The sequence below is a fragment of the Gopherus flavomarginatus genome, chromosome 3 (assembly GCF_025201925.1).
Source record: "Gopherus flavomarginatus isolate rGopFla2 chromosome 3, rGopFla2.mat.asm, whole genome shotgun sequence".
Taxonomy (NCBI): domain Eukaryota; kingdom Metazoa; phylum Chordata; order Testudines; family Testudinidae; genus Gopherus; species Gopherus flavomarginatus.
This window is the reverse complement of record NC_066619.1, coordinates 157,193,261-157,217,517: the sequence shown is the minus strand read 5'-3', so window position 1 is coordinate 157,217,517 and position 24,257 is coordinate 157,193,261. Positions and strand designations below refer to the sequence as shown.

Here is a 24,257-nt window from a genome sequence, read left to right as displayed (position 1 = left end):
TAAAAAATGTACTTTATTAGTTTTAAAGTTTTTTTATTTTTATTTATTTTTGGGGGAAAGTGAAAATGCGTGCATTCGAATAGAAAAAAGAGAAAAAAAAATCCAACCCTTCCCCCTCTTGGTCTGGTATGCTGCAAGGTAAAGGCCTACACTTTCAGAAGTGACTAATGATTTGGGGTGTTTGTTCAAACGGAGACACCTTCAAGAGGTCTGATTATCAGAAAGTGCTAGGTACCTGCCTTCTGAAAATCAAGGGCCAGACAGATCCTCCGCTGATATAAATTACCATAGCGCCATCAAAGACAATGAATGCGGGCTAATTTTGGCAAGTGGGGATCTGACCTTGGTATCTCAGGTGGGTTGCTAAAAACAAAAACAAAATCCCAAAAACCTGAAGAAGAGCTCCTGGTAAGCTTAGGGTGACCAGATGTCCCGATTTTTTAGGGACAGTCCCCATATTCGGGGCTTCTTCTTGTATAGGAGCTTATTTCCCCCCACCCAGTCTCGATTTTTCACACTCTCTATGTGGTCGCCCTAGGTAAACTGGAAAGCTTCTCTCTCACCAGCAGATCAAAGCTAGCACCTCACCCACCTGCTCTCTGAAACACCCCAAATTAGTTTGGAAAACGTAGGCGGGGGTGGAGCGGATCAACCCCCCCCCCTGCTGTGACCGGCCTGGAGAAGGCAGAGCCGGCCGGGGGCGGGGGGGGGGGCTGTTGGGAGGGCGTGTGTGGCTCTGTCCCGATACCCGGGGGAGGGCCCCGCTCAGTTGTGGGAGGTCATGTGCCGGGAGAGGTGGTGGCGCTCGCGGAAGGACTCGTTGCAGATGGGGCACTTGAGCTTCTCCTCGCGGCGGCGCTTGACCAGCGGCTCCAGGGCGTACTCCTTCTTGTGGTGCGAGCGCATGTGGTACACCAGGTCGGAGGTCATGCGGAAGGAGGCGTTGCACTTGGCGCACCAGTTCTGGGCCGGCAGGCACAGCGAGGTGAAGGAGGGCGGCAGCAGGGTCAGGGCCGAGGGCAGCTGCAGCTGGAGCGGCCCGGCCGCCGCCGCCACCGAGCTCTTGGGCCAGAAGGCGGTGGCGTAGAGGAAGGGGCTCTGCTTGGGCGCCCCGCCGGCGCCGGGCAGCTCGGCAGCGCCGGGCAGCTTGGCGGCCAGCGGATCGGCCGGGTACAGGCGGGCGGCGGCCTCCGGGCAGGGCTCGCCCAGGCCGCCCAGCTTCTGGGCCAGCCCCAGCGGCGCCACGTGCGGCGGGAAGGCGGAGCGGGCGGGCTGGGAGAAGGCGCTTTTCCGCTCCTCCGCCTTGCCGCCCAGCTGCGGCACCGTGGTGAAGGCGCTGCCCCGCGCCGGGCTGCCCCCGGAGAGCGGCCCGCCCGGCCGGGCGCCCAGCAGCGAGTCCCCGGCGCCGGCGGGCGAGGCGCGCTGCTGCTGCTGCTGCTGCTCCGCCGCCTCCTCCGCCGCCGCCTCGGCCTCCAGCCCGCGCGAGGCTTTCTTCACCTCCACGAAGGCGCTGCGCTTGGCCTCGCCCGTCTCGGGGCTGGGCGGCCCGAAGAGGCGGCCGCTCTCCTCCAGGCCGAAGTAGCTGCCCGCCGGCCGGTACTGCTGCTGCGGGGTGCACACCAGCTCCTCCTTGGGGGAGGAGGGCAAGCGCCCCCTGCCGGCCCCCTGGCCCCGCTCCTCGCCCGGCTCCTCCGGGTACCTGCGCTTGGCTTTGCCGCCCGCGCCCCGGCTGGGGGAGCTGCCGCCCGCCCGGGAGTTCTCCAGCTCGCGGGCCAGGTTGTGGAAGTCCGTGGAGGGTTTGGCGTTGCCGCTGTCCTGGCCGGGGCCCGGGTAGTGCCCGCGGAGCGGCCCGCCGGGCTTGCAGTATTTGTTGGCTCCGGGCCCCAGGCTGGCCGCCGGCTCCTTGGCGCTGTCCTTGCCGCGCGGCTCCTCGGCGGGGCTGGGCTCCGAGCTGGGCAGCCTCTTGGGGCAGCGGAACCGCAGGTGGGCCGCGTAGGGGAACTCGAACTGGAAACGCTGGCTGCACTCTAGGCAGGTGTGCGGGGCCGACCCTGCACCGAGACACAACACACAACAGCCACCGGTTAGTCACCGCCGGGCCGGCAGCACCACCCCCCGCCGCTAACGCTGGGCAGGGCTCGCTTCTTTGCCGGGCTGGAAGAGGATGGAGACTGGAGTCCATTCAGTTCTCCGGGGCGAGGACCTGCCCCTATTCTGTGTGTGGACAGGACCTGGCAGAATAGGGCCCCGATCCATCATTAGGGCCTCTAGGCTCTACCAGAATAGTCAATTAACGGCCCTTTATCCGTGTCACTTTTTGCTTTTGAGCCCGTGGAGTATAAATTAACAGATTGTAGCCCCTAATCTCATTTTGCATTTCCAATATGTTTATCAGTGATGCTCTGTACTACCTAATTAACATCCTTTAGTCAAGCTAATTTGCTCAGCTCAGTTCGCACCTCGCCTCTCTCTGACTTGGTTGGCTGCATTTTCCTCACCTGAATCTTTTTATCACTCGCTTTACATGGTTTAAATAGCTTCTTGAAAACAAAACAAAAAGATAACGCAACCCAGCTCTCTGCGGGAGACACAGAACCCTGGCCCGGGCGCAGCACCTACCGTTCATCTTGCTGTGGGATCTGGCGGTACTGAGCAACAGTAATTCCGTCAGTTCTTTCCCATACCAAACTAATAACTCCTCGTCTTTGGCGATCCTGCGAAGGGACCGATAAAACAATTGTCCATTTTTGATGTAAGCTTCTAGGTTCTGTTCTTCTTTATCTCTGGCTGACTGGACCAGACGGAGCCACATTAGACCTTCGGAGGAGCCATTTGCTGCTGAAGTGTCCACCTGCATAAGGAAGGGAATGCAAGAAATCAGAGGAGGCCAAGTATTCCCACACTCCTCACCCCCACAGACTTTTCACCGGGCTCCGGAAAGGACAGGCACCAGCGATTGTCGGAAGTTTGCAAGTCTTGAAAAATACATGTGGCTTTTCTGGGCCACTGAATCCTGCCAGCTACTATTTAAACATTTTAATTGATTTGTGCCAGCAAAGAACAATGTGAATGCGGCCTGTTCTCCCCCAAACTTTTATAAAGGCACAATTACATGGCCACATCTGCATAAGGTTTATTTGAAGTGAATAATGTAAATTAATCTTCCAGGATTCCAAAGGATCACTTCTCCCTCCTCCTTTGTGGGTGGGGGAAGGATGTACAGGGAGAGCAAGATTTGCTAAAAGAGCATTAAATCCATTAAAATGTTTTAAAACTTGAAACATCTGTTTAGTCTATTTTAAATGCCACCATAAGCAGCAGCTCTGGAAAGGTACATACAACCATAATCATCTGATTTTTTTTCCCCCCAAAGGTTTTCGATGCATATGTAAATGACAGCTGATGATGGGTCAGTCCTGCTGGCTTTCATCACAGGAGTAGTCCCTTTGAAGTCAACGGGGTTACAGGGGTGGCAAAGGCGAGCAGAATTTGGCTCGATCTCTATTAATCATTCGGCACAGCCAAGCGATTAAAAGGGCAATTTGAGTTCTGGGAAAAACCTTGTCTGAAGTGGAAAACGTTGGTGAATTCAGTCCCCACCCTCCAAAAGTGCGTCCTTGTGTCCCAGCGGCTCGTTTGCAAAAGCAAAGAGCGCGGGGAGAGAATTCAGTGCGTTTCCATCTTGGAACCAAACCATCCTTACCCGGAATATATAAGGGACGGTTCTCTTGTCAGTGGATTTAAGCGCTATGAAAGCGATGCTGTCATACAGAGAAGTGTGGCTCAGTACACAAGGGCCGAAGATCGCATTTTCCGGGATATCGCAGGTGGTGTAAACGCTGGTGAAAATATCCGTCAAACATTGCTGGACTGCCTTGGCGTCTCCATCCCATATACCCCTTTGAACGCCGGTCTCCTCCATTCCTGCAGGCGGAGAGAACGGGGGAAGGAGAGGAGTTACATAACGTGTACTGAGGGCACGGAACACGGGTTTTTGGTTTTAATACCAAGTAAGAGTGTCATTGATTTTAGGGGAAAGTGAGCATTAAAAACATTCTAGGTAATCGTGACTCCTAATTAAAATGTTTGAAAAACTGGTAGCCCAGGCACGCCGCTCTCATCTGTGCAATATTTAAAAAATAGAAGACGGTGTATGGAAATGAATGAAAGGAGAGGTTCGAGGAAGCTGTGTTGATGATTCATTTATTAGGAGACCCTAATAACAGGAATACAGAAGAGGCGGCTCTGTGCATTAGCCATACACGCGGAGGAAATGAGGGGGGGGGGGGTGGAATCTGCATATTGATCCTCTAAAGCTAAAGCAACTTCGGGGAGTTGCACAAAAAGAAACGCAGCTCAGGAGCTGCTATCCGAGCAGGATTCTGTAGGGCTGATGTGCTGGGTTTTTTCTTCTTCTAAAGAGAGGTCCAGTGCTCTGTTGCACGCTGTGACAGACGAGCATAGCGAATGGATTTCAAGTGGACTGTCAATGTCACTGATTTCATGTCAGCTAACCTTTAGCTCTACTCTACAAGAGGGAACGTATGTCTGCTCATTATCATAATCCAGCACTTTCCCTCCGAGACTTTAATTAAAAGCAGCAAGCAGAGGTAATTATTTTTACCTCGACACGCTTATTTATGGATGAGGGCGAATCCCAGTTACCTTGTTATACAAGGGGATAGATTCAGTCAAATGTGACTTGTGAATGTGCAGGTACCATACACGCATCAAAGTCTCTGGCTCTGAATACAATTTGGGAAGCGAGTTGTGAATTCTGACCATCCCAGCTATGCCATTCCCTCTGTAAAACGTTACTGTTATATTGGCAGGTCTCTAGCGCTGGGGCTTCCCGTTTTAAATCACCCTCGGCGTAGCTTTTTCCAAAAACTACCAATCCTCTATACTCTGGTTCACAAAGCCGAGAGAGCTGAATAGCTGCACAACCAGTTGGGAATTCTGCCTCCATTTACAAATAGCTTAGTTTTTGGCTGCTTTTTAAGTGGCATCGATCTATATAATTTGTTTTCTTTTTAAAATAATATTCTATTGGCAGACTGTATAAAACCCTTGAACTGGCGTTCCCCCATATTTTAATAGATAACTGTGCCATCAGTCACTTATTTCTTTAGAAGCCAGCGATGGAAGGGCCAGGAAGTAGCGGCCCCTAATTATTTATTGAAAACAGGTGATTATAGAATAATATTGTTACTGTCGCTGATTTATTCAACTGTGATTTATCATCCAATTAAGCACTTCAATTCTAAAACTGATTCAAAAAAACCCCACTAGACCATGCCTCTAAAACTGGGATTTCTAAACCACCGATGTCTTTTGCCCTAATCCGTGTCATATTTGTCTCTCACTCAGAGCGAAATTAAACCCTCAAACGTGCAACTTCATTGATTATTCTACGGTGGCGAAAGACACCCCCACCCCCTTACCCGTTTCGGAGCAGTATAAAAAGAGCATCAAATAACCCACCGCTTCTAGGGTTTTTTTTAAAACGTGCCTGTTTTCTCGCCTCCTTTCATTTCCCTGCAGTTCAGTGGTAGAGTCTCTCCCTCCCCGCGAGTTCCCTCACTTGTTTGTTTGTTTATTTAATGTTAAATCCCTTTCCCACGAGCTTTTCATTCTAGGGGAGGTGGCAGCGTCATTCAAACACAATTCTGTGTAACAACAATACCGGGGGACGCTCCTCGGGACCAGGGGTTTAACACCAAGAATAACTGCCCCCCCACACACATACACGGGGACCACAGAGCTCCCCGCCTCGCTTCCTCCATGTAGCCCCCACTGCTTAACAAAAACCAACCCCGTGGTCCTCTCTTTCTCCCTCGATCCCCTTCTCCACAGCCGGGCGCAAAGCCACCTCCAGTCATTGTTTGTCTCCCTGCACCGAGCGGAGCTCACAGTTCGCCCCCGTCTATTTCTGTTTAAAACTCCTTTCCTTTGTATCGAGCTGGCCGGCGGCGTGTCTCCCCCGGCCTTTTTACTGCTAGAAAAGATGCCCCCTTCGCATGCATATTTACTTACCAGGAATCAGGTCAGAATATAATCCCAGACGCCAGGAAACCCGAAAGTGGCCAAGGATGGGCTGCTCTCCGCGTCCCCCCCAGTGTCTATTGTATCAGTATATTTCCATGGCAGTGGGAGAGGGTAGGGCTGCTGTCCTGGGTGCTCTGTGCAAAGAGGTGGAAGGAGAGACAGAAAGAGAAAGCGAGAGAGACAGAGAGAGAGAGGGGCGAGCCGGAGCGAGTTGTGCAGATGGACCCGATGCAGTGACTGACTGGCACACAAACGCACACTTTTTGTTTGCTGCACATAATCTGCCCAATGACGCGTGACAGCCCACGTCCCCTCCCTTTAACTCTTTAGTAGGCTCGGCGCTCTCCCTGCCTGTCTCCCCTCCTTCTCCCCTTCCTGCTTGCTAACCGGAGGTGCTGCCCGCCCCCCCCCACCTTTTCCTTGGGATCCCAGAGCCCAAAGCTTTGAGAGCATCCTCTTAAAGCGCTATTTGCGGCCTAAGAATAAAAGAGGGAGCTTTTATTTTAAAGGGATGATATTAAAACCCCTTCATCGCGCTTATTATTTATTATTTATTATTTATTATTGTGACTTTTTGTGTGTATGTGTGGGCAGCAAGAATTTCTTGCCAAACTGCACCCTGGATCTCAGAAGAAGGAGGCACTTTCCCAGTGTAAATCTCCTCTTAGTGGCTTTCACTGTGAGACTGCGCTCCCGTTGCAGATGATGATCCTGGAGGGGGAAAACTCCTAAATACTTGCTTTGATTAAAGGGAAGAATTTAACCCCTTTCCTTAGTCAGTAAGCATCACTCTGCAGCTGTTAACTAGGCTAGGACGAGGTTTAACAGTAGGTGTGGGGAGGTATTTAAATGCCCCCGTGTTATTGTAGCCATTCTTATTTCATTGCTAAAACGCCAATGGATAGCAACTGGTCCTGGGCCAATAGCCACCCTTCTAGATACACACAATCCCTTTGCTCGCGGCTCTGAAGATAATCTTCACCTGTTTGCAAGTATCTCGCTGCCTGTACAATCCATCCGCTCCCTGGCTTTGGGCCCCGTGTACACTTGCAGAATTTTTCCTCCTCTTGTTTATTCAGCAAAGATCCCTTGCTGAGGAGGTGTTCTCTGGAGCTTAAAAGCCCTGCGTGGAATCCCACAAACTATTAAACTTTGGGATCTCTAACGAGCGAGACAGGACTCTGACTGTCGGAAATGTTGCTATTCAGCTAACTGGGATTTGGTTTTACAATGCAAGGAAGAGCCTTGGCGCTAACTTTGCCCTGCAAGTGTCTGCCCAGGTCAGAGGCTATTCCGTGGTCTATTGCTGTCGTTTTTCCTTTCATTTTAGAAACCAAAAGATCCTCTTGCCCACAGTAAGATGAGCTTGGCATTCAGTTTCCTCTAGCGTGAATGTACTCAGGTTCCTTCCCCAGGGAGACTCTTCTGCAAAGAGACTATGAAAGCTACGTGCAATGTTTTTTCTAAAATGAAATATAATAAATCCCCTCCACCCCCCCCCCCATTTTGTCTGGGATATTTTACTGCTCTCTCGCTGCTCTGAACCTTTCTTCCTTAGCCGTCGAATAAACAAGGGTCTTTCCTCTGAATAAACACGCTTTAGCAGTAAGGAATAGCAAGGAGGAAGTTAGACCAGGCTCTGCACATCCCGGGGGAAAGATGAAAAATTATGAGGGGAGGGTAGTGATATCAGTGCTGCGGGGGTGGGGTGGGGATGTTCCTCTTGTGGCTTGATAGCAGTGTCGGAAGTTGACATCTCAGAGTCTCCTTGGGTCACCTCAGGAAGGGGTTCCTGGGGCTGGCAGTGTGGCCGAGGACGCAGAAAAAGAAGGGATCAGGAGACCTCCTAACCCACTGACCTGCGCCTCCCTGCATCCCTCGCAGCAGCGCAGGATGGCTCTGATGTCACTGACCTCTCAGCACCGAGGCGAGGAGAATCCCTGAGCTCTCCCATGGCTTTGTCCCGCCGGGAAACCAACCCCGATCTGCTTGGTACACCGCAGCCATAGGTGAAAGCCTCTGGGGGAAGTGAGAGAGAGAATGAAATTAAACGGCTTAACATGGACTGCTTTCTCCCCCTCTCCCTTCTCTCTGCCGCCTCTGGCTTCCCAAAGGCAACATCTGAACCCCCAGCTCCCTTCAAGTCTCTTTAGACCATTACCTGTGGGTGATATTGTGCCTCGCCTGGAACAGACTCCCTGGGGGACTCTCGTCCACACATTCTACATCCACTAGGTTATGGTCGTGTTTAGCGGCCCCTCTTCTTACTAGTGACGCCTAACGCTCCTGCACTGGGTTATTCCTCCCACCCCAGTACAAGAGCCCAGAGAAGGGGATCCGTGAAGCCCCATCAAATAAACCACAGTACAATGAGAAGGGGAAATCCACAAAAAAGGACCAGGCAGAACTAAAGCAAACTCACAGAGTAACCGCAAGCCCCTTCTCCCTGCGCTAGGATGAGAGGGAGAAGGGGGGATGCTTGAGGCGGGGTTGGCAGCAGCAGCGAGAGGAATGGCCCTAAGTGTGAGCGCCTCGAGGCTAGATAGGGATTCCGCGGGGAACCGCAGTCCATATAAAAGGCACCAGGGGACTGCTTTCAAACTCCACCCGCCTAGATGGACGCTTAAAGGCGAGGCTAGTACCTTCCCCAGCTGCTGTGGAGGCTGGGCCGTTCGGTGAAGCAGCCCGCCCTTTCCCTGCCTCATCACCCTTTTGGTTCACATTATTGCTCTCTTTTTAGAAGCGGGTACAACCTTTAGCACGTTAGCGAGCTTGCCTTTCTCAAAGCTTTGGGGAAAGTTCCCAGTAAGTTTTGCATTTTCATTTGTAAAGGAAAAGGTCCTTTTACATGGTCACTATACAGATGAGATGGCACCTTCAGAACAAAAACTGGCTGTTTACCAGTTCCTCACCTATCTCCATCCTTCCCAACACAACGTAGATGGAAAGAAAGAAAGCAAGAAAGCGAGCATTTCACAGAGGCGAACAGAAATAGTTTGTAATCAGAGAGTTCGATAATGGTTGACTTTCAAATTCACTTATCCCCTCCATAATTACGATTTTTCTGACATTAGGATTAAAGGCTGCATATAATATGCTTTCAACATTTCTCTTATTAATTCAACAAAACCCTTCGTCTCCTGGACGAGAGATTGACATAACATTACAGATATGGGAGTAAACACAATTTAGGCATTAATTCCTGCCTCCAAGATTTTTTCCCGTGTTTTAAATGATGCTGTTCTTGCTTTGTGATATAAATTGTCCAGATGACCGTCATTAATAGGGGAAAAGAGAAAATGTACCCGTTATTTTTATTTGCGAGAATTTTAAGGGACCCCACGGTACATAAACTAGTTTGAAATTGCTTCGATAGTATCAGTTACCGAAATTCCCTGACACTGAAATGGATTGTTAAGATATTGGTGTGCATTTATCAGCTTCGAATACTACTATATCCAGCTACTATAAAATGAACCCCAGTCAACACCTTCATCTAAGCCTCACAGAAGAATAGTTTAGTACCCAGAACCGGTCCATTTTAAAGTTTGTGTTTCCAATTAAAACATGAAGGGAATAGTAATGCTAAAACAAAGCCAGTCCCCTTCCCCTAAAAAAATATCCTGTGCCTTTAGTTTTGTACATTCTTTGGTACATTAGTCCAGAAAAAAGCGAAAAATAAGAAAGCTACAATATCTTTTTTAATTTAACAGATGGCTGTTTTTCTAAACTAAATGGAAAGAAGCTTCAAGATTACTGAGGTGGGTGAGTGCGCGTATATGTAGCGGGCCCAATCCTGCTCCAATTGAAGTCAATAGCAAAACTCCTAATGACTTCAGTGGAAGCAGGATCGGGTCCAGTTGCATAACTGGGAGAAATTTGATCAACCAAAATCACATCCAGTCACAGGGTATAGCTTAAGTGTTACTATGAAGCTCAGCAGACGAATGTTCAGTCCTGTTCAGTCATACAAACGGTGGGAGAGATCCTGCATTATTTACTGTAGCAAATGTATTTAGACTCCTGAAGTCTAAATATGGACTGCAAAAATTGGGCTAAGAAATTGCAGACACCTGCTGTGAAGAATCATCAACATATAAAATGAAACAGGCCTCTCAAGGAACATGCTAGAAAGATCTCTTTTAAATGAAAGTTTGAATTTGGTATCTCAAATTAAACAGCTCACAAGCAAAAATATGGAAATGCCTCGTTTACAGGAAAAAATTTTTCAGCCGCTCTCACCTTGGTTATCTAGCTCAGTTTATTTTAGACTTTGTAATTAGCACCAAGATAGTGTGTATGGCAAAACATACGAGTTGCATAAAAGTAGAAATGCATTTTTAGTCTACAGAAGCAATTTGGTTTTCTTAAGGAAGAGATCTAAGGTGAACAATGCTACCCTGAAAGCTTCATTTAAAGGGGTGGAGTAAAAGAGAATTGCATAGCTGGTCCCTGCTAGGACAAATTTTATTCCCTTAGTCGAGTAATCCCTGAGAATGAAGGTAGCAGGATTTGGCCTTATGCTTAATAGGCATCAGAGAAATAAGAAGAATATTGTCAAAACACCATTGTAAGTATTATGCTGCGACTCACATGAGAGCAATTTTAAAAAACCATGAGCTGTATTGACAATGAAGGAGGATAATCTCCATTTTAAAAAAGTTAAGTAAAGAATCCCACCGTGTATATACAAAAAAACCAGTGTTCAGATTTTCACTGGACAAATGCTCTGCTATGAATTGTCTTCAAATGTCCTGATTTTAGCAACATTCAAAGCAATCCAGCTCTAGTCTAGGTGTGTGTCCATCGGGTAAATCATTGCTGAGTCTATGCACGGCTCTGACACTAATAACCCTACATTCAATAGCCTGTGTTCTAATCTGTTGCCGCAGAAGAAGAGCTTTTACGGAGCCTGTTAGGGAGAGGGACGGTCCATAAGGCCCCATAAAGTAAAACCGGAACAGCTAGAATAGGTCAAATCAAGAGTAGTTTTAATGTAGTTCAGTTGTAAATCTATACTCATGACTTCAAATGCATGCAGCTCGTGCTGAACACGTACGTGTGCAGAGGACATGCCTAAATCTATATGGGCATGTCTGTGTCTGTGTCTGTTTATATTCAGGTAATTTGGTGCATTTCGGTAACAGCTGTCAAGGCAATACTCTGAACCGTTCAGTTTATACTGCATAGTCTACGGCAACAGTTGATTATCTTTGTTTTCGCAGTTAGGTGATCCTGAGAAAATGATCAGGGGAAGGTCATCAATTCAGAACAGGGAAAAGCAACTCCATTACAACTGATGGTGAGTAAGCATTACTCGTGCTAGAAATTGTTGGCGTTCCTGTGAGTAAGGCTTTGTCATAAACAGATAAGTAAGAGTTAATAGAAGAGAAGTGCTTCATATCTCTTTTGCCTGTAAAGGGTTAACAAGATCTGTGAGCCTGGCTGTCACCTGACCAGAGGACCAATCAGGGGACAGGATACTTTCAAATCTTGAGGGAGGGAAGTTTTTGTGTGTGCTGTTAGATTTTGGTTGTTGTTCTCTCTGGGTTCTGAGAGTGACCAGAGGTGCAACCAGGTTTCTCTCCAATCTCCCTGATACAGGTTCTTATAGATTCAAAATAGTAAGTACTAGGTGGTAAGGCGAGTTAGGTTTATGTTTGTTTTCTTTATTTGCAAATGTGTATTTGGCTGGAAGGAGTTCAAATTTGTATTTTGCTGAAAGGATTTTAATTTGTACTTGTATACTTAGGCTGGGAGGGTATTCCCAGTGTCTATAGCTAAAAGATCCTGTGCCTATTCCATTTTAAATTTACAAAGATATTTTTTACTGTTTTTTCTTTCTTTAATTAAAAGCTTTTCTTGTTTAAGAACCTGATTGTTTTTTTTATTTTGATGAGACCCCAGGGGACTGGGTCTGGATTCACCAGGGAATTGGTGGGGAGAAAGGAGGGAAGGGGGAGAGAGAGGTTAATTTCTCTCTGTGTTAGGATTACTTTCTCTCTCAGGGAGATTCTGGGAGGTGGAGAGAGAAGGAAGGGGGAAAGGTGAATTTTCCTCTCTGTTTTAAGATTCAAGGAGTTTGAATCACAGTAATCTTCCAGGATAACCCAGGAAGGGGAAGCCTGGGAGAGGCAAAGGTGAGGGAAAGGGTTTACTTTCCTTGTGTTAAGATCCAGAGGGACTGGGTCTTGGGAGTCCCTGGGCAAGGTTTTGGGGGGACCAGAGTGTACCAGGCACTGGAATTCCTGGTTGGTGGCAGCACTACAAGCACTAAGCTGGTAATTGAGCTTAGAGGAATTCATGCTGGTACCCCATCTTTTGGACGCTAAGGTTCAGAGTGGCGGTTTATACCATGACAGGCTTTCTCCTGTTTTTAAGGTCCGGCTTGATTTAGTTGGGGTTGGTCCTGCTTTGAGCAGGAGGTTGGACTAGATGACCTCCTGAGGTCTCTTCCAATCCTGATCTTCTATGATCCTCCAGTGATTCTATAATTCCAACCAAGCCCTTCCCAAATTCCTCATTGTAAAATGGTTTCCTGTGAGGGGCAGATAAAGGTAAGGAGATGCACTAAGGTAGGATGAAATGTTTGAAGAAGAAAACTGTAGCATCCATTTTAAAGGTACAGCGAGCCACGCTTTTTATACTCAGCATATTCAGATGTGAACTACAGAAGCGCTGCCTATTTAAACTGACGGTTTAGGTTACGTGATTGGGAGCCTTTTTTGTAGTGGACTGGAGCAGCAACAATCATTAAACATATTTATGTGGGGCTGATCCTGCAGTCCCTATACAGATAAAAGTGCTACTCTTAAAGAGTAATATCTACAGCACGTTTCATGGCATGATCTTGTTTCGGGGCCTTGGAAAGGTAGGTAGGTAGGTAGTATTATCGCCATTTTACAAAGGGGGAAACTGAGTCACGGAGAGACCTCACGTGACTTGAACAGGCTCGCTCAGCAAGGCAATAACAGCGGCAGAGCAGAAAAACAACTCAAGTCTATTGACTCCGAGTCCCCTGCTTTAACCATCAAATCACACTGCTCAGAAAAGTTTTCCCTTCGAAGATGTTTTTTCTATGCTCATGCTCCCCCAGGGATCTGAGGAATGAAATAGAAGATGATGGTGGTGTCTAGCTGAGAAAACACACTGCGTGCGTTTGCAGTGGAAATTAATTTTGGTTAATTGTAAAGATGACTTTGGGTTCTTGAACGTGCTCTTCCAAGTCCAGGTAGTGATAAGGAAAGACAGATGACATGGAATCAGTTAAAACACGTTGACAAGATTCGTCAAAAATACAAATGAAGAGTATCTGAAAACCACCCCCACCAACAACACAATCTTTGCGAAAGCTAGGAGGAGACAGAGAGGTACATTCACCCCTGATGTTTTAGAAGGAGTCAAGAAACTCCACATTGACATAGTCTAAATTCTAATAAATTACCTTGGACTGCACAGAAACTATAATCCCCAGGTATGTTTGGGGGATGGGGAATGGCAGGAGTGGGTACTGGCGTGGTAGTCATTTTGGGTTTGTCTAGACTAATTTGTGGGCCTGTTTGAACTTGAATTAGTTGAATGCTAATTAACTCGAATTAACAAACTTCTTAATATTGGTGAGTCAGTGAAGGGAGCGTGCTGATTTGATAGCTAAAAAGTACACTACGGTTGTCAGTTTCAGGAACCTACGCTAGTCAAAGAGACCCGTCTACATTAGAATCTGTTCTCCTGAGGTGTGCTGCCAGTATTGCTTTACCTTGGTGCTAACCCACCTACCAAAATATCTGAGTGCTACAAAGATGTGGACTCTCTCTCTCTCTCACACACACACACACGCACTGTATGTGTATTGTTTAGATTCGTGGACTATATATCACTTAATATTGAAAGAAATGTATGTGTGTATATATATGAACGCCCCCCCCCTCCATTGATTTCAGGTTTATGTTATTTTAGTCTGAAGATAGGTAAAAGATTGGGTGGTGAGCGGAATTAGTTGACAAGTAGCAGTGAGAACAGGGTTCTGGAACAGATATACAGTGCTCTTTCACTGCCTCTCTCTGTGGCCACAAATAGGGGATGTGATACAAATAGGGGATGTACAGAACCAGCGAGACATTTGCACCAAGGGAGGATTCAACCCGGTCTCACTGAGATTCAGGCGTTACCCGCAGGGGGAATGACTACAGTTTGTGCATGAGGCGACGAAGGTGAGACCCCGCTATCTGCAAATATTTGTAATTCAAACCCAGCGTGAAGAACATCCTTGACCCAATCGTAGTCTTAGCTACAGTTAGAAAGAACTCAGCGTGTTGTTGCTATTATTGGACGCCTCAAGCTTGCATTCACGATTGCCTTTTTCAGCTAAGTAATCAGTCATGTGACTATTTTTTCTCACCACGTGAAAAATGTGCCATTCATAAGAAGAGGAATGATTATTTTTTTACAGTAGCCAGTGTTAAATAGCCAGCCCCCTCTTCTGACTGGCTGAAATTCAGGGTTTGATGGGATTTTGGTAATCTCCGTTCCTAATCAACTAGTTGGCATTAGTGCTTTAGTTCCCACTCCCACTGACTTATTGCATTTGTCCCTATTAAGCACTAATTGATAGACCCCAGCTTTTAAGGAAACAGGGAAGAGTCCCACGCCACATATTGTTTGAGTTGTTACTGTAATTATCACACATGCCACTTTGCTGGGCAAGCAGTCGCCTGCCTTTTGTCAGATCACGTGTTGTTCCCTATATGTGCAATTCCCTACCCCTGGTATCTCAGTGACAGTTTGAATGCAAAGCTAAATCCGAATGGAAACTCTATTCCGGGTTCTCATGATTTGGGGAGTTCTATCTGGCACATTTACAGCGAGAAACTCCCCTCAAATATTCTAACAAGTGAAGGATGGTATTCAGATAACCCAGTGAGGCTCTTAATCCTGCATGTTTGACTCATAACTGACGTTAAATCTTGGGGGGGGGGGGGAGGAGAGATTCCTAAATCGTGGGGACACTGGGTAGGATATTTAATAAATTCAAACGACAATTGGGCAATAAAGTGGAACTAAATGGGACTGATTTGCTTAACAATATAGCTGGGAGCAAAAGAACAGCGACAGGGCACTGGACTGCTGAAATGAGCACGTTATTATCATTGACTAATTGTCATATGCATTAAACTTTATTTAATATGATATCAGGCACTGCTATGGGAAATGGGGAATATGTGTGTCTAGGGAGTAAATAATACACCCATCATAAATACACATACACCCATTCATATATATACAGAGAGAGAGAGAGAGAGAGAGAGTACTGAATAGAAAATAAAAACATAATAAAAGGGGATGCTCTTACTAATAGGAAGAAAAAAGTAGTTGAAATAGGTAAACGAGGGAATTATAAGGAGTTTCCCTAAGATTCTGCTCTGCCATAGTAGAGGCAGAGCAGAAAATTAAGTCTGTGTAAAGTGAAATGGATTATTTTCTATAATGTAGTTTGCCCACCTAAAAATTACTTACCCTTTAAAAAAGTTACACTCAGTTAAAGATTTTTCTTAGATGTTAAGTTACCATGGGGATGAGTATGATAGACAAGCTAGATAAATAAGTGGGTTAATCTATCCCTATCCATGTCTAATAATGCTTCCCGCCGCCTCACAATTTGTTAGAATCAGATCAAATCACTGCATACAGACTTGTTGTAAAAAGATCTTTCTTCCTAGATTAATAGATTTTAAAGTCAGAAGGGACCATTATAATCACCTATTCTGACCTCTTGCGTAATATAGGCTATAGAATTTCACCCATTTATTTCTGCATTCCCAGTTGAGATAGGGCCTAACTTTCAGACCTGGTCCTGAAAGGCCTTCCCTCCTCCATCCATATTTCAGGGAGAAGGGAAAAAAGATGCTTTTGATTCCCCACTTCCGAATGGCAGATGCTGCCTCAAATCTTGCTGCTTCTCTTTTCAGTGAGGTGAGAATAATGGAGGCCAGAGGAAGTATCTATTTATTCCTTTCACAAATATGCACCCATCAATCATGTCTATGCATTTTTATAATGAACTACACTAATTAAATACAAATAACCACTGGGAAAAGTCTAAACCTAGGGAAGAAACTCACCTCAGCCATACCTTTTACTGATGCTAGGCTTGAGGGAACACAGAAGCTTTTCAGGCTTTGTTAGAAGTACATAGGAAGGAAACTCTAGATCCAAGGCCCTGAAACTTGGTTATGTCCTGCCTCCATCTACTATCATTCAAATCTGGGGACTTCTAGGAGGGTATCTCAACTGATCTCAAATACTGCGGTAGTTAAGGAAATAGATGGTATCTAAAATAACCAGGATACAAACAATATAAGGCTTTATAAAATAAAATCAAGTCAGGTGAATCCAGAAACAAACTGGTTGCCAGTGCAGTCTGTGGAACACAGGTGTAATGTGATCCATACATCACACTCTGCTAAGTAAATGGATTGTTTCTTTCTGCTGCAGCTGAAGTTTCTGAATGCTCCTTGAGGGAATCTCCATGGAGAAGAAATTGCAGCAGCATCTAATTTGGAGGTACAATAGACATGGCTAACTTTAATTGGTCACAACCTCTTAGATACATGTGGGAAACAACTCTTCAGGCTGTTGCTCTACCTGAGAAACCCAGGAGCAACCAGAAGTTCAAAAGAACTCCTAGAGTTTAGAACCACCTACCCCTATAATAGAGGAAACAGACCTTACATGTTCCACTTCTTCTGGATGTTTCTTCTCACCCCATTAGCATCACATCCATCTTATTTTGAGTTTTGCCTCAGGCATCTTAGTTTCATCTAAATCCCTGTCTTAGTTAAGCACTGGATAAGCAAACATACTTCACTGTCCAGCTTTTATAAAAATGAGATGGAGAGAGAAGTTCATCAAAATCCTCGTAACACTGTATCCAAACCCTTCCAGTCAGCCCAACAATAGTCTTGTATACACTTCTCTGTTTCATGGGAGTGGGAAGCATGTCTGAGAAATGTGGCTGCATTCATGGGGGTGGTTTGGATTATGGCTAAGGCATTGACCTGGCATCCGAGATGTGTTAGCAAAGGAAGAGATCTCTTGTTCAGATTGATGTCTCACAGTGGTGGAATAGTCTTTCACAAAGGCATGGTCATCACTTGGGGGAATGCATAAAGTTGAGGTAAGTATCTCAGGGACAGAGTACAAGGCAGATGAGCCAATAAAATGGATGGTTGCATCTTGGAAGAAAGTGACTTGAGACAAAACGCCAAACATTCCTCAATGTATGTGTTAAGTACTTATAAGCATGCATCACCTGGGCCTTAGAGAAACATTACTGGTGAGCAACTGGCCATTTAAATACCCCCTAGTCTATTGATAAGCACTTCAGCAACGTGTGTGTAGAGGAATTATTTCAAAGAACAAACACTTACTGACAGTTCCACACATGGTTATGGAAATGTTTTAAGTAGCCCCTCCAATGGTTTTCTTGAATTTGATGCCTTGCTGAAGGACTCGTCCCACTACACAGTCCCCTCACCCTTTTCTCAACTCACCTCCAAGACAAGTCCCACATTCCCATTCCTTTTATATTTCCCTTCCCTCTAATTGACCCTCTTTCTGCCATATATGTCAATGATATTTGGAAAGATGTCTCAAATTTTCATTTGAAAAATCATGACTCTAAAGCTTACTCTCCACAGATGCAGACTTTAACTAAAACTCACTCCCACAAAGATAAAACAATCTCTTCCCAACAACAGAAACATAAGGCACCTTAGATCCCTCATACAGGCTTACTCAAGCCCTCTCTAATCCAATGTACAGAAAACTACAGAGAAAGATCCAAACGATGCACACCTTTTCCTTTCCTCTCTGCTGTTTCTCCAGCCCCCAACAGCACTTCAATTTCCGGTGAAATGCTTCCAGCATGCTTCAGACCTGAGAAGAGCTTAGCAAGTGCTCAGTAACTATTTAGATCTACACAAATTTATATTCACCAAAGCATTCAATAAATAATGGAGACATGACTGGAAAATGCATTTACCAAACATTTATTAATTATGACCTTAAAACGATTGGGGAGAAATGTAAGACTGAGATTTTCAGAAGTGATTAGTTATTTTGGGTGTCCAACAGTTTGAATTTTCAGCAAATGCTGAACATTTGCCTTCTGAAAATCAAGTACCTTTAAGATGTGTCAAAAAATGGCTACCAACATTTAAAGAATCCAAAATCACTAGTTTTCTTCTGAAAATCTGTTCCTACAATGTTTACCTGGTAGAAATGCTCAGGACAGTTTGAGAAATGTGAAAAAAATCACTGGTTTGTTAACTGCTCAAAAATGCTAATCAAGAATTTATGTGTTGATATGGGGAATGTCTCCCCAATGGTGGAGTTGTATGTGAGATAATGAGTGTGGGAGTAACTGAAGGGGAAGTATTTCTAAGGCCAGAGTCTATGCTAAATCCTGCTGTGTCTAAAGGTCCATCTGCCCTAGAAAGTCAATAACCTCAACTCAAGGGCCCTGGTTACATTATTTCCAATCATTGTTAAAAGCATGTAATACAGATGGGACCTTACCATGACCAAGGACCATGTTCCTTGACTGTCTTTGGTGCAATTTGGGGACACAGGTAATGTCTTCAGTGCTTTGATACAAGCGATGAGCATGTAGAAATAGAAAAAACATTAGATAGACAGATAGATAGATAGAAGTTGAGTCATGCTTTAAGGATGTAAGTACCTAGCTTTAGGTAATCAGAACACTGAGAGAACTGTGTTGGTCAGAAGCACTTTGGTCTAAATTTAGTCCCATTGAAGATGACAGTAAAACTCTCATTGACTCCAATGGGAACAGAGTGAGGCCAATGCTGAGTCCTTTTGAACATCTCACTCATAGTGTAGCTGTGCCCTAAAGCCAGGGAGGGGAGGCCACCAGCAGCCTTGAGCAAACATCTCCTTGAGCAGAGCCTGGTGGCCGCCCTGCATTGCGTGGCTTATTAGGATGCCACTATCAGAATCTCCCAGTGTGGATTTATAACCGTGTAATCTTCAGTCCTTGCACAGGTCCGCATCCCAGCCCACATAGGGGATCGCCTTGAATTCTGAACATATTTTGATCCTACATTACGACACCGCAGCCTGTTAGCTAGCAATTAACCTCCCCTCCCACCACAGCCTTAAGGGCTGAGTAAGATGATGCAGTTGCTTCAGCGAGTGAGAATTCCCGAAGTTTTCAGACGTTTGCTAAACTTTGGGAGAAAAGAAAGGGGGGGAGGGGAAAGATGCGGGGTTTTCCAGCCCTGCTTTGCTAGAGCAAGTTGCCACAGGGGGGTGAAACTTAAAGAGATTTATTTTCTCTAGTCATAAATCTCATCCCGTTGTGCCTCTGACCAACCAAGCATGATAAAGTCCTTTTCCATAAAGTATTCAGTATTAAAGCCACAAAGCTCACCCAATCAGTAGCCATCTGCTTCTACCATAACTGCTGCTCCAGAAGCAGGGGAAAGCAGCCAGGGAAGAAAAGGCACCACTGTTAGGGCTCCGGGACAAATGAGGAGGCGCTGAATAGCAGTTGAAACCTTTAGTTTGCCTTGTAGATCTGTATCTATAGAGACAGAGGAAGAAAGGAAGCATTATATTGATACAACAATTGTAAAACAAAACAAAAAAAAGGAAGAGGCATCTAAAGGGCAATACAGCACGCATCAGAGGGCCCCACATAAAAGGGGTGCTAACAGATTTATAGAAACCTTTAATTGGTTTTCAATTGAAACATACAGAGGGTGAAGCATAACTGTGAAGAGTGGCAAAATGTCCTGCATGAGTCTTCTGTGTACTGGAACGATTTAATGGGGCCAAATAATTTTAAAGGGGTTCCTCTCACCCCCCAAAAAAGCGTCACTGCCTGATTGAGAACGTTTCCTCCCCTTCATCGTCTAAAATAACCCAACTCCAGCAGAAACGCCGCTTTCAACTTCATCACCAGCTGATTTAGAATGAAGTTTGTTTGTTTTTTAAAGGAAGTTTAATCAGGGTTCAGGGAATTGCCAAGTGGCTTCATGTATTTTGCCTCGACAAATGCACACTGCGCTACGGCGATCCAGTGGCAATTGTAGAAAAGGAGAAGGGGACCAATATGCAGTTCCCTGCGATACACACTCACCCTGGTTGTTTTAATAATGCGACGCTAGCACAGTATTCACCTGATGCCAACAGTTAACGAGGACAATGTTGTTTTAACCCATTTCTGCTCTTCCTGGCAAGCGAGCACGTGAGACTCCCGAGGTTCTAGCAGAAATCTGGGCGCTAGTTCGTTCTGTAGAGTCATTTATTATTTCGACCCTCCGTTATCTTCCTTGGTACCCTAATTAATACAATCAAAGGCAATGGTGCATATTACGATTATGAGCGAGTAGAAGACGGTTTTGAATAAAGCCGTAGAAGTGTGTGTGTGTGTGTGTGTGTGTGTGTGTGTGTGTGTGTGTGTGTGTGTGTGTGTGTGTGTGTGTGTGTGTGTGTATTAATTTAACTACACCCGATGGAGAAATCTCAAGCAGTGCGATCACCAGCCCTTTGCTGGGCAAACCCCAACTCACTGGGGTTACACGGGGTAGTTTGTTTCACCTGCTGGGCAACCCAGAATCGCCCATGCAACCATCTAGCCAAGCGCCGTGTCCAGCGCCGAATGAGGTCACTTCACTCAGAGGGCTTTGAAAATGATCAGTGAAATGAAAACAAGCATGATATGGGCACAACGTCCACTTAGGAGTAGCCCACCCCTCCCCGACACACATCCACCACTCCCAGGTAATTATAGGATGAATGATTGTGTTATTTGATTCCATAACAGAAATTTGTTTGGTTGAAACACACATCATATTACGTTAATGGTCTCTCACCGCGCTCCCTCCACCCCGGTTTGCATCTGAACATTTCTCTAACGAGGCTAAAATCAGTCTGGAAAGATCCCAGTCACAGAAAATGGAGTAGGTCAGAAATGGCATTTGTCCGTGTAAGGGATTAATCGAGGCATTGTATAATGCTGCTTTCCAGAATCACTCTCGGGATTAAGAGGCAGATATGGCAAGGGGACATATTTTGTATTCACTATCCATCTTGATTAATGTGTACTGGAGGATTTGGGGTGAATACTCAGTGAACCGGCGCTGACACTTGGGTGAAAGCAGTGGAGGGGAAGAATTATTATTTTTAGCAGAGCCCTGTTAGGGCGGTACAATAAATGGAGTGGGAATCCAGGGGATACCAGGAGAAAGAATAATTTCGCTGCTCTGATCGGCGGTGCACTCATTCAGGTCGGACTGTCCAAAAGTTGCATTCAAACACTGAGTCGGAGAGTGAAAAGGGGGAGCGTTCACTTTAAGTATGAGAGACACACGGAAAGTCAACTTCTTCGGGAGTGCAGATTTGTGCGCGTATGTGTGTATTGTCACCATCTCAGGTTGCCCTCCATAACAAGCCCGTTATGCCCAAGTCCCTTGCCCCCAGGGTTTTCGCCCAGCTGGCAAGACTATTTTCAGCAGAGGATTTCCATTGCCTTTTGGGATTTGGCTCCACACCCAAAGCAATAACAACAGCAAACCTAACCCGGGCCTAATAGAAAGAATCCCCTGTAACCTCATCCCCTCTGGTTCTCAAGACCAGTCTCGTCCTCACTTAGGTTCGGATGAAACGGACTGAGTCCAGTTGCGAAGGAGAGCGGTGTTCATGGCACACGTGCCTTCATTCTCAGCCCCACTGTGGCTGGAAGCCCAAGTCCCTCCCCGTTAGGAGGAGAGAGAAGGGACGGGGTGTGTGTGTGTGTGTGTGTGTGTGTGCGCGCGCTCCTCCTATTAGCTCATCTGGTCCAGCCCCCTGCCAAGGCAGGAGAGTTGCCTCCTCGATAATGTCTAAGGAAAGCTGGAGGAATCAAATGAAAGAGCGAGAGGGTGAGTGGGTAAGAGAGAGCTGGAGAAATAGAAAGAAAGCAAAGCGAGCGGAACAGGAGGCGAGCCACCCTGGTGCTGCAGAGGGAGCCGGGGACCCCCAGCCTCCCCCGGGACGCCCCGAAGGCAGGAGGGAAGCGGATCCCACTGCTGCCCGCCGGTCCCTGGAGCAGGCGAGGCGTCAGCCCGCAGCGCCACCAGCACTTCAGCCCTCGCCGCCCGCCCCTGCAGCTGTCCCCGCTTACCTCGCGCGCCGCCGCCCGCTCCCGCAGCCGGGCAGGATGCTCGGGGGCCGGAGCTGCGGGTGGAGCCGCCTTGTCCGCACGGAAGGACCGGCTAGGCAGGAGCCGGGGCGAGAGGCAGCGGCGGAGCAGCCTGTTGGACAAAGAGCCGGGGCTTGGGTGGGAGGAGGAGACGCGCCCAGGTCCCCTCCACCGTGTGAGCTGGGGTTGCTCAGGGAGCGGATGGCAAGAGGGGAACTGGGGGGAGCTGGGAGGGACAAGCCTCGGCCTGAAACACTGCCCGGCGTGGGGCCAGTTTTCTCCCCCTCCAGGAGCAGGAACAGAGCAAAGCAGAGGGAGGCTCTGCGGAGGGAAGCAGAGAGGCACCAAAAGTTGGATGTTGGTGCTTTTCAGTTGCCTCTTGTCTGCCCCTGTTATTCCTACATCGATCCCCTCTCCACCTCCCCCCAACAGTAACACACACCGTCAGCAACAGTCAAAGCGTCTGGGAGCAAAACTAGACTCTTCGGGGCAAAGCAAATAATGTTCCTCTCGTTTAGCCTCTGCAGCATCAATGTTCCCTGTTTCCGATGGAGGGCAGGCGAGGAAAGACCAAACAGAAAAGGCTGCCGGGGGGGATGATTGATGTAGCGCAGCATAGCTGGCTTCCAGTGTATTTTGGACATTTCTTCTCTGCTTCCATACGCAATGATTTTGCTAATTTTCTTTTGTTTAGACTTAAAGCTGAGCCCTACGTGATTAACGCGGGGACCTATAAATTAAGCAGAACCAGTTGTAGGGCTAAAGCATTTGAAGAACCAGCTGGAGTTAGTACTGGAGGTTAAAAGAAAAAAAAAGGCTTTTCCGTTGGCATAAGAGTGAAATTGATACCAAAATGATTCAGTCACAGATTTGATCTATGGGCATGGGAAGGGGAAGACACCACTTTATTACCCTCCATTGCACCATTTGGTTTCTCCTGCAGAAATGTGAACTAGATGGAATTTTATACTAAAGGCAATACAATGATGCCATGGTTCCCCCAAGCAGTATTGTGTCCAGCAGCTCTGTATTATGTAAAACATCTGGGATAATACTTAGTGGCACATCTGCTAGGTGTGGATGGCATTCACTAGCCAAGGTTTTCTACTAAATGATATGCCAAAGTCCTGACAGTAATGCCCAGTGCCAATCTGCTGCCAGTTCAAATGCAAGCCCAATTCAAGGATGTCTTCTTTCCACACTGGCACCAGTAATATAGGAAACAATGGCTATAGGTGTTAGAGATGAAAGTGAAGCTTCACATGTGACGCACCAAACAGATGTATCAGAAAAGGAGATAAAGTGTCATTTAGTAACACAGCATATGGAGGATATAAGGACTGTCCATGGTTGGGAAAGGAAAGGGTTAACACCCTTCATAGTCCCAGTACAAATATGTTAGTAGATAGTTTTGATGTCAGACAACAGTAACAATAATCCAGATACTGAGTCTCATTCCCCATGAAGTCTGTACCCCGACAATCAGCACTAAATGTAAGTGTAGAGAGCCTTCCACAGAAATTGTGACCACTTCAGCCATATTGTTATCTCCTTGTCACACCTCTATTTCTGACATGGGTATCCAGCATATTTCCCAGTGTCTGCTGGTTGTTGTTGTTGATGAAAAGTAAGGAATGCAGTAAAGGAATACAGATGGTTACAGACTTCATTACAATATAGTTGTACACTAAATTACATTTGCAGGGCACAGTCCTTAGACTGTCCACATGGCTAGATCTACTGGAATCAGATTAAATAAAATTGTTTGTTTAAAAAAATTTTGTTGTTGTTGTTTGTTTTGTAAGTGCCATGGCTCAGACATCTAAACATGGATTATTGTCCACTTTACTATCAGAGGCGGTCTATTTTCCTCTTCTTTCAGAGACCAATTTAAAATTCATGAGTCTTCCTAGTGACTTTAGTGGGCTTAGAATCAAGTCCCTTGATCACTCACATTTCTTCTAGTTGTGGCAAATGACACTGACATGGTTGGTAAGATGAGTGG

At 46.3% G+C, this 24,257-nt stretch overlaps 1 protein-coding gene across 2 annotated transcripts; it reads right to left on the bottom strand.

Moving 5' to 3' along the window:
* Positions 1–708: 708 nt before the first annotated feature.
* On the bottom strand, positions 709–22,991 carry PRDM8 (PR/SET domain 8). Of its 2 annotated transcripts, XM_050945149.1 has the most exons (8): positions 22,235–22,991; positions 20,210–20,410; positions 19,499–19,651; positions 18,625–18,692; positions 7,962–8,067; positions 3,704–3,924; positions 2,620–2,851; positions 709–2,051 (listed from the first exon to the last, which is right to left on the bottom strand). In XM_050945149.1, exons 4-8 carry the CDS (start codon positions 18,625–18,627, stop codon positions 766–768), a joined length of 1,848 nt encoding a protein of 615 aa, XP_050801106.1. In that variant the 5' UTR covers positions 18,628–18,692; positions 19,499–19,651; positions 20,210–20,410; positions 22,235–22,991; the 3' UTR covers positions 709–765. The 2 variants fall into 2 exon arrangements, with proteins under 2 accessions (XP_050801106.1, XP_050801107.1); XM_050945150.1 differs by lacking the exons at positions 18,625–18,692; positions 19,499–19,651; positions 20,210–20,410; positions 22,235–22,991 and adding an exon at positions 6,037–6,182 and having other exon boundaries at positions 7,962–8,043.
* Between the last annotated feature and the right edge of the window lie 1,266 nt (positions 22,992–24,257).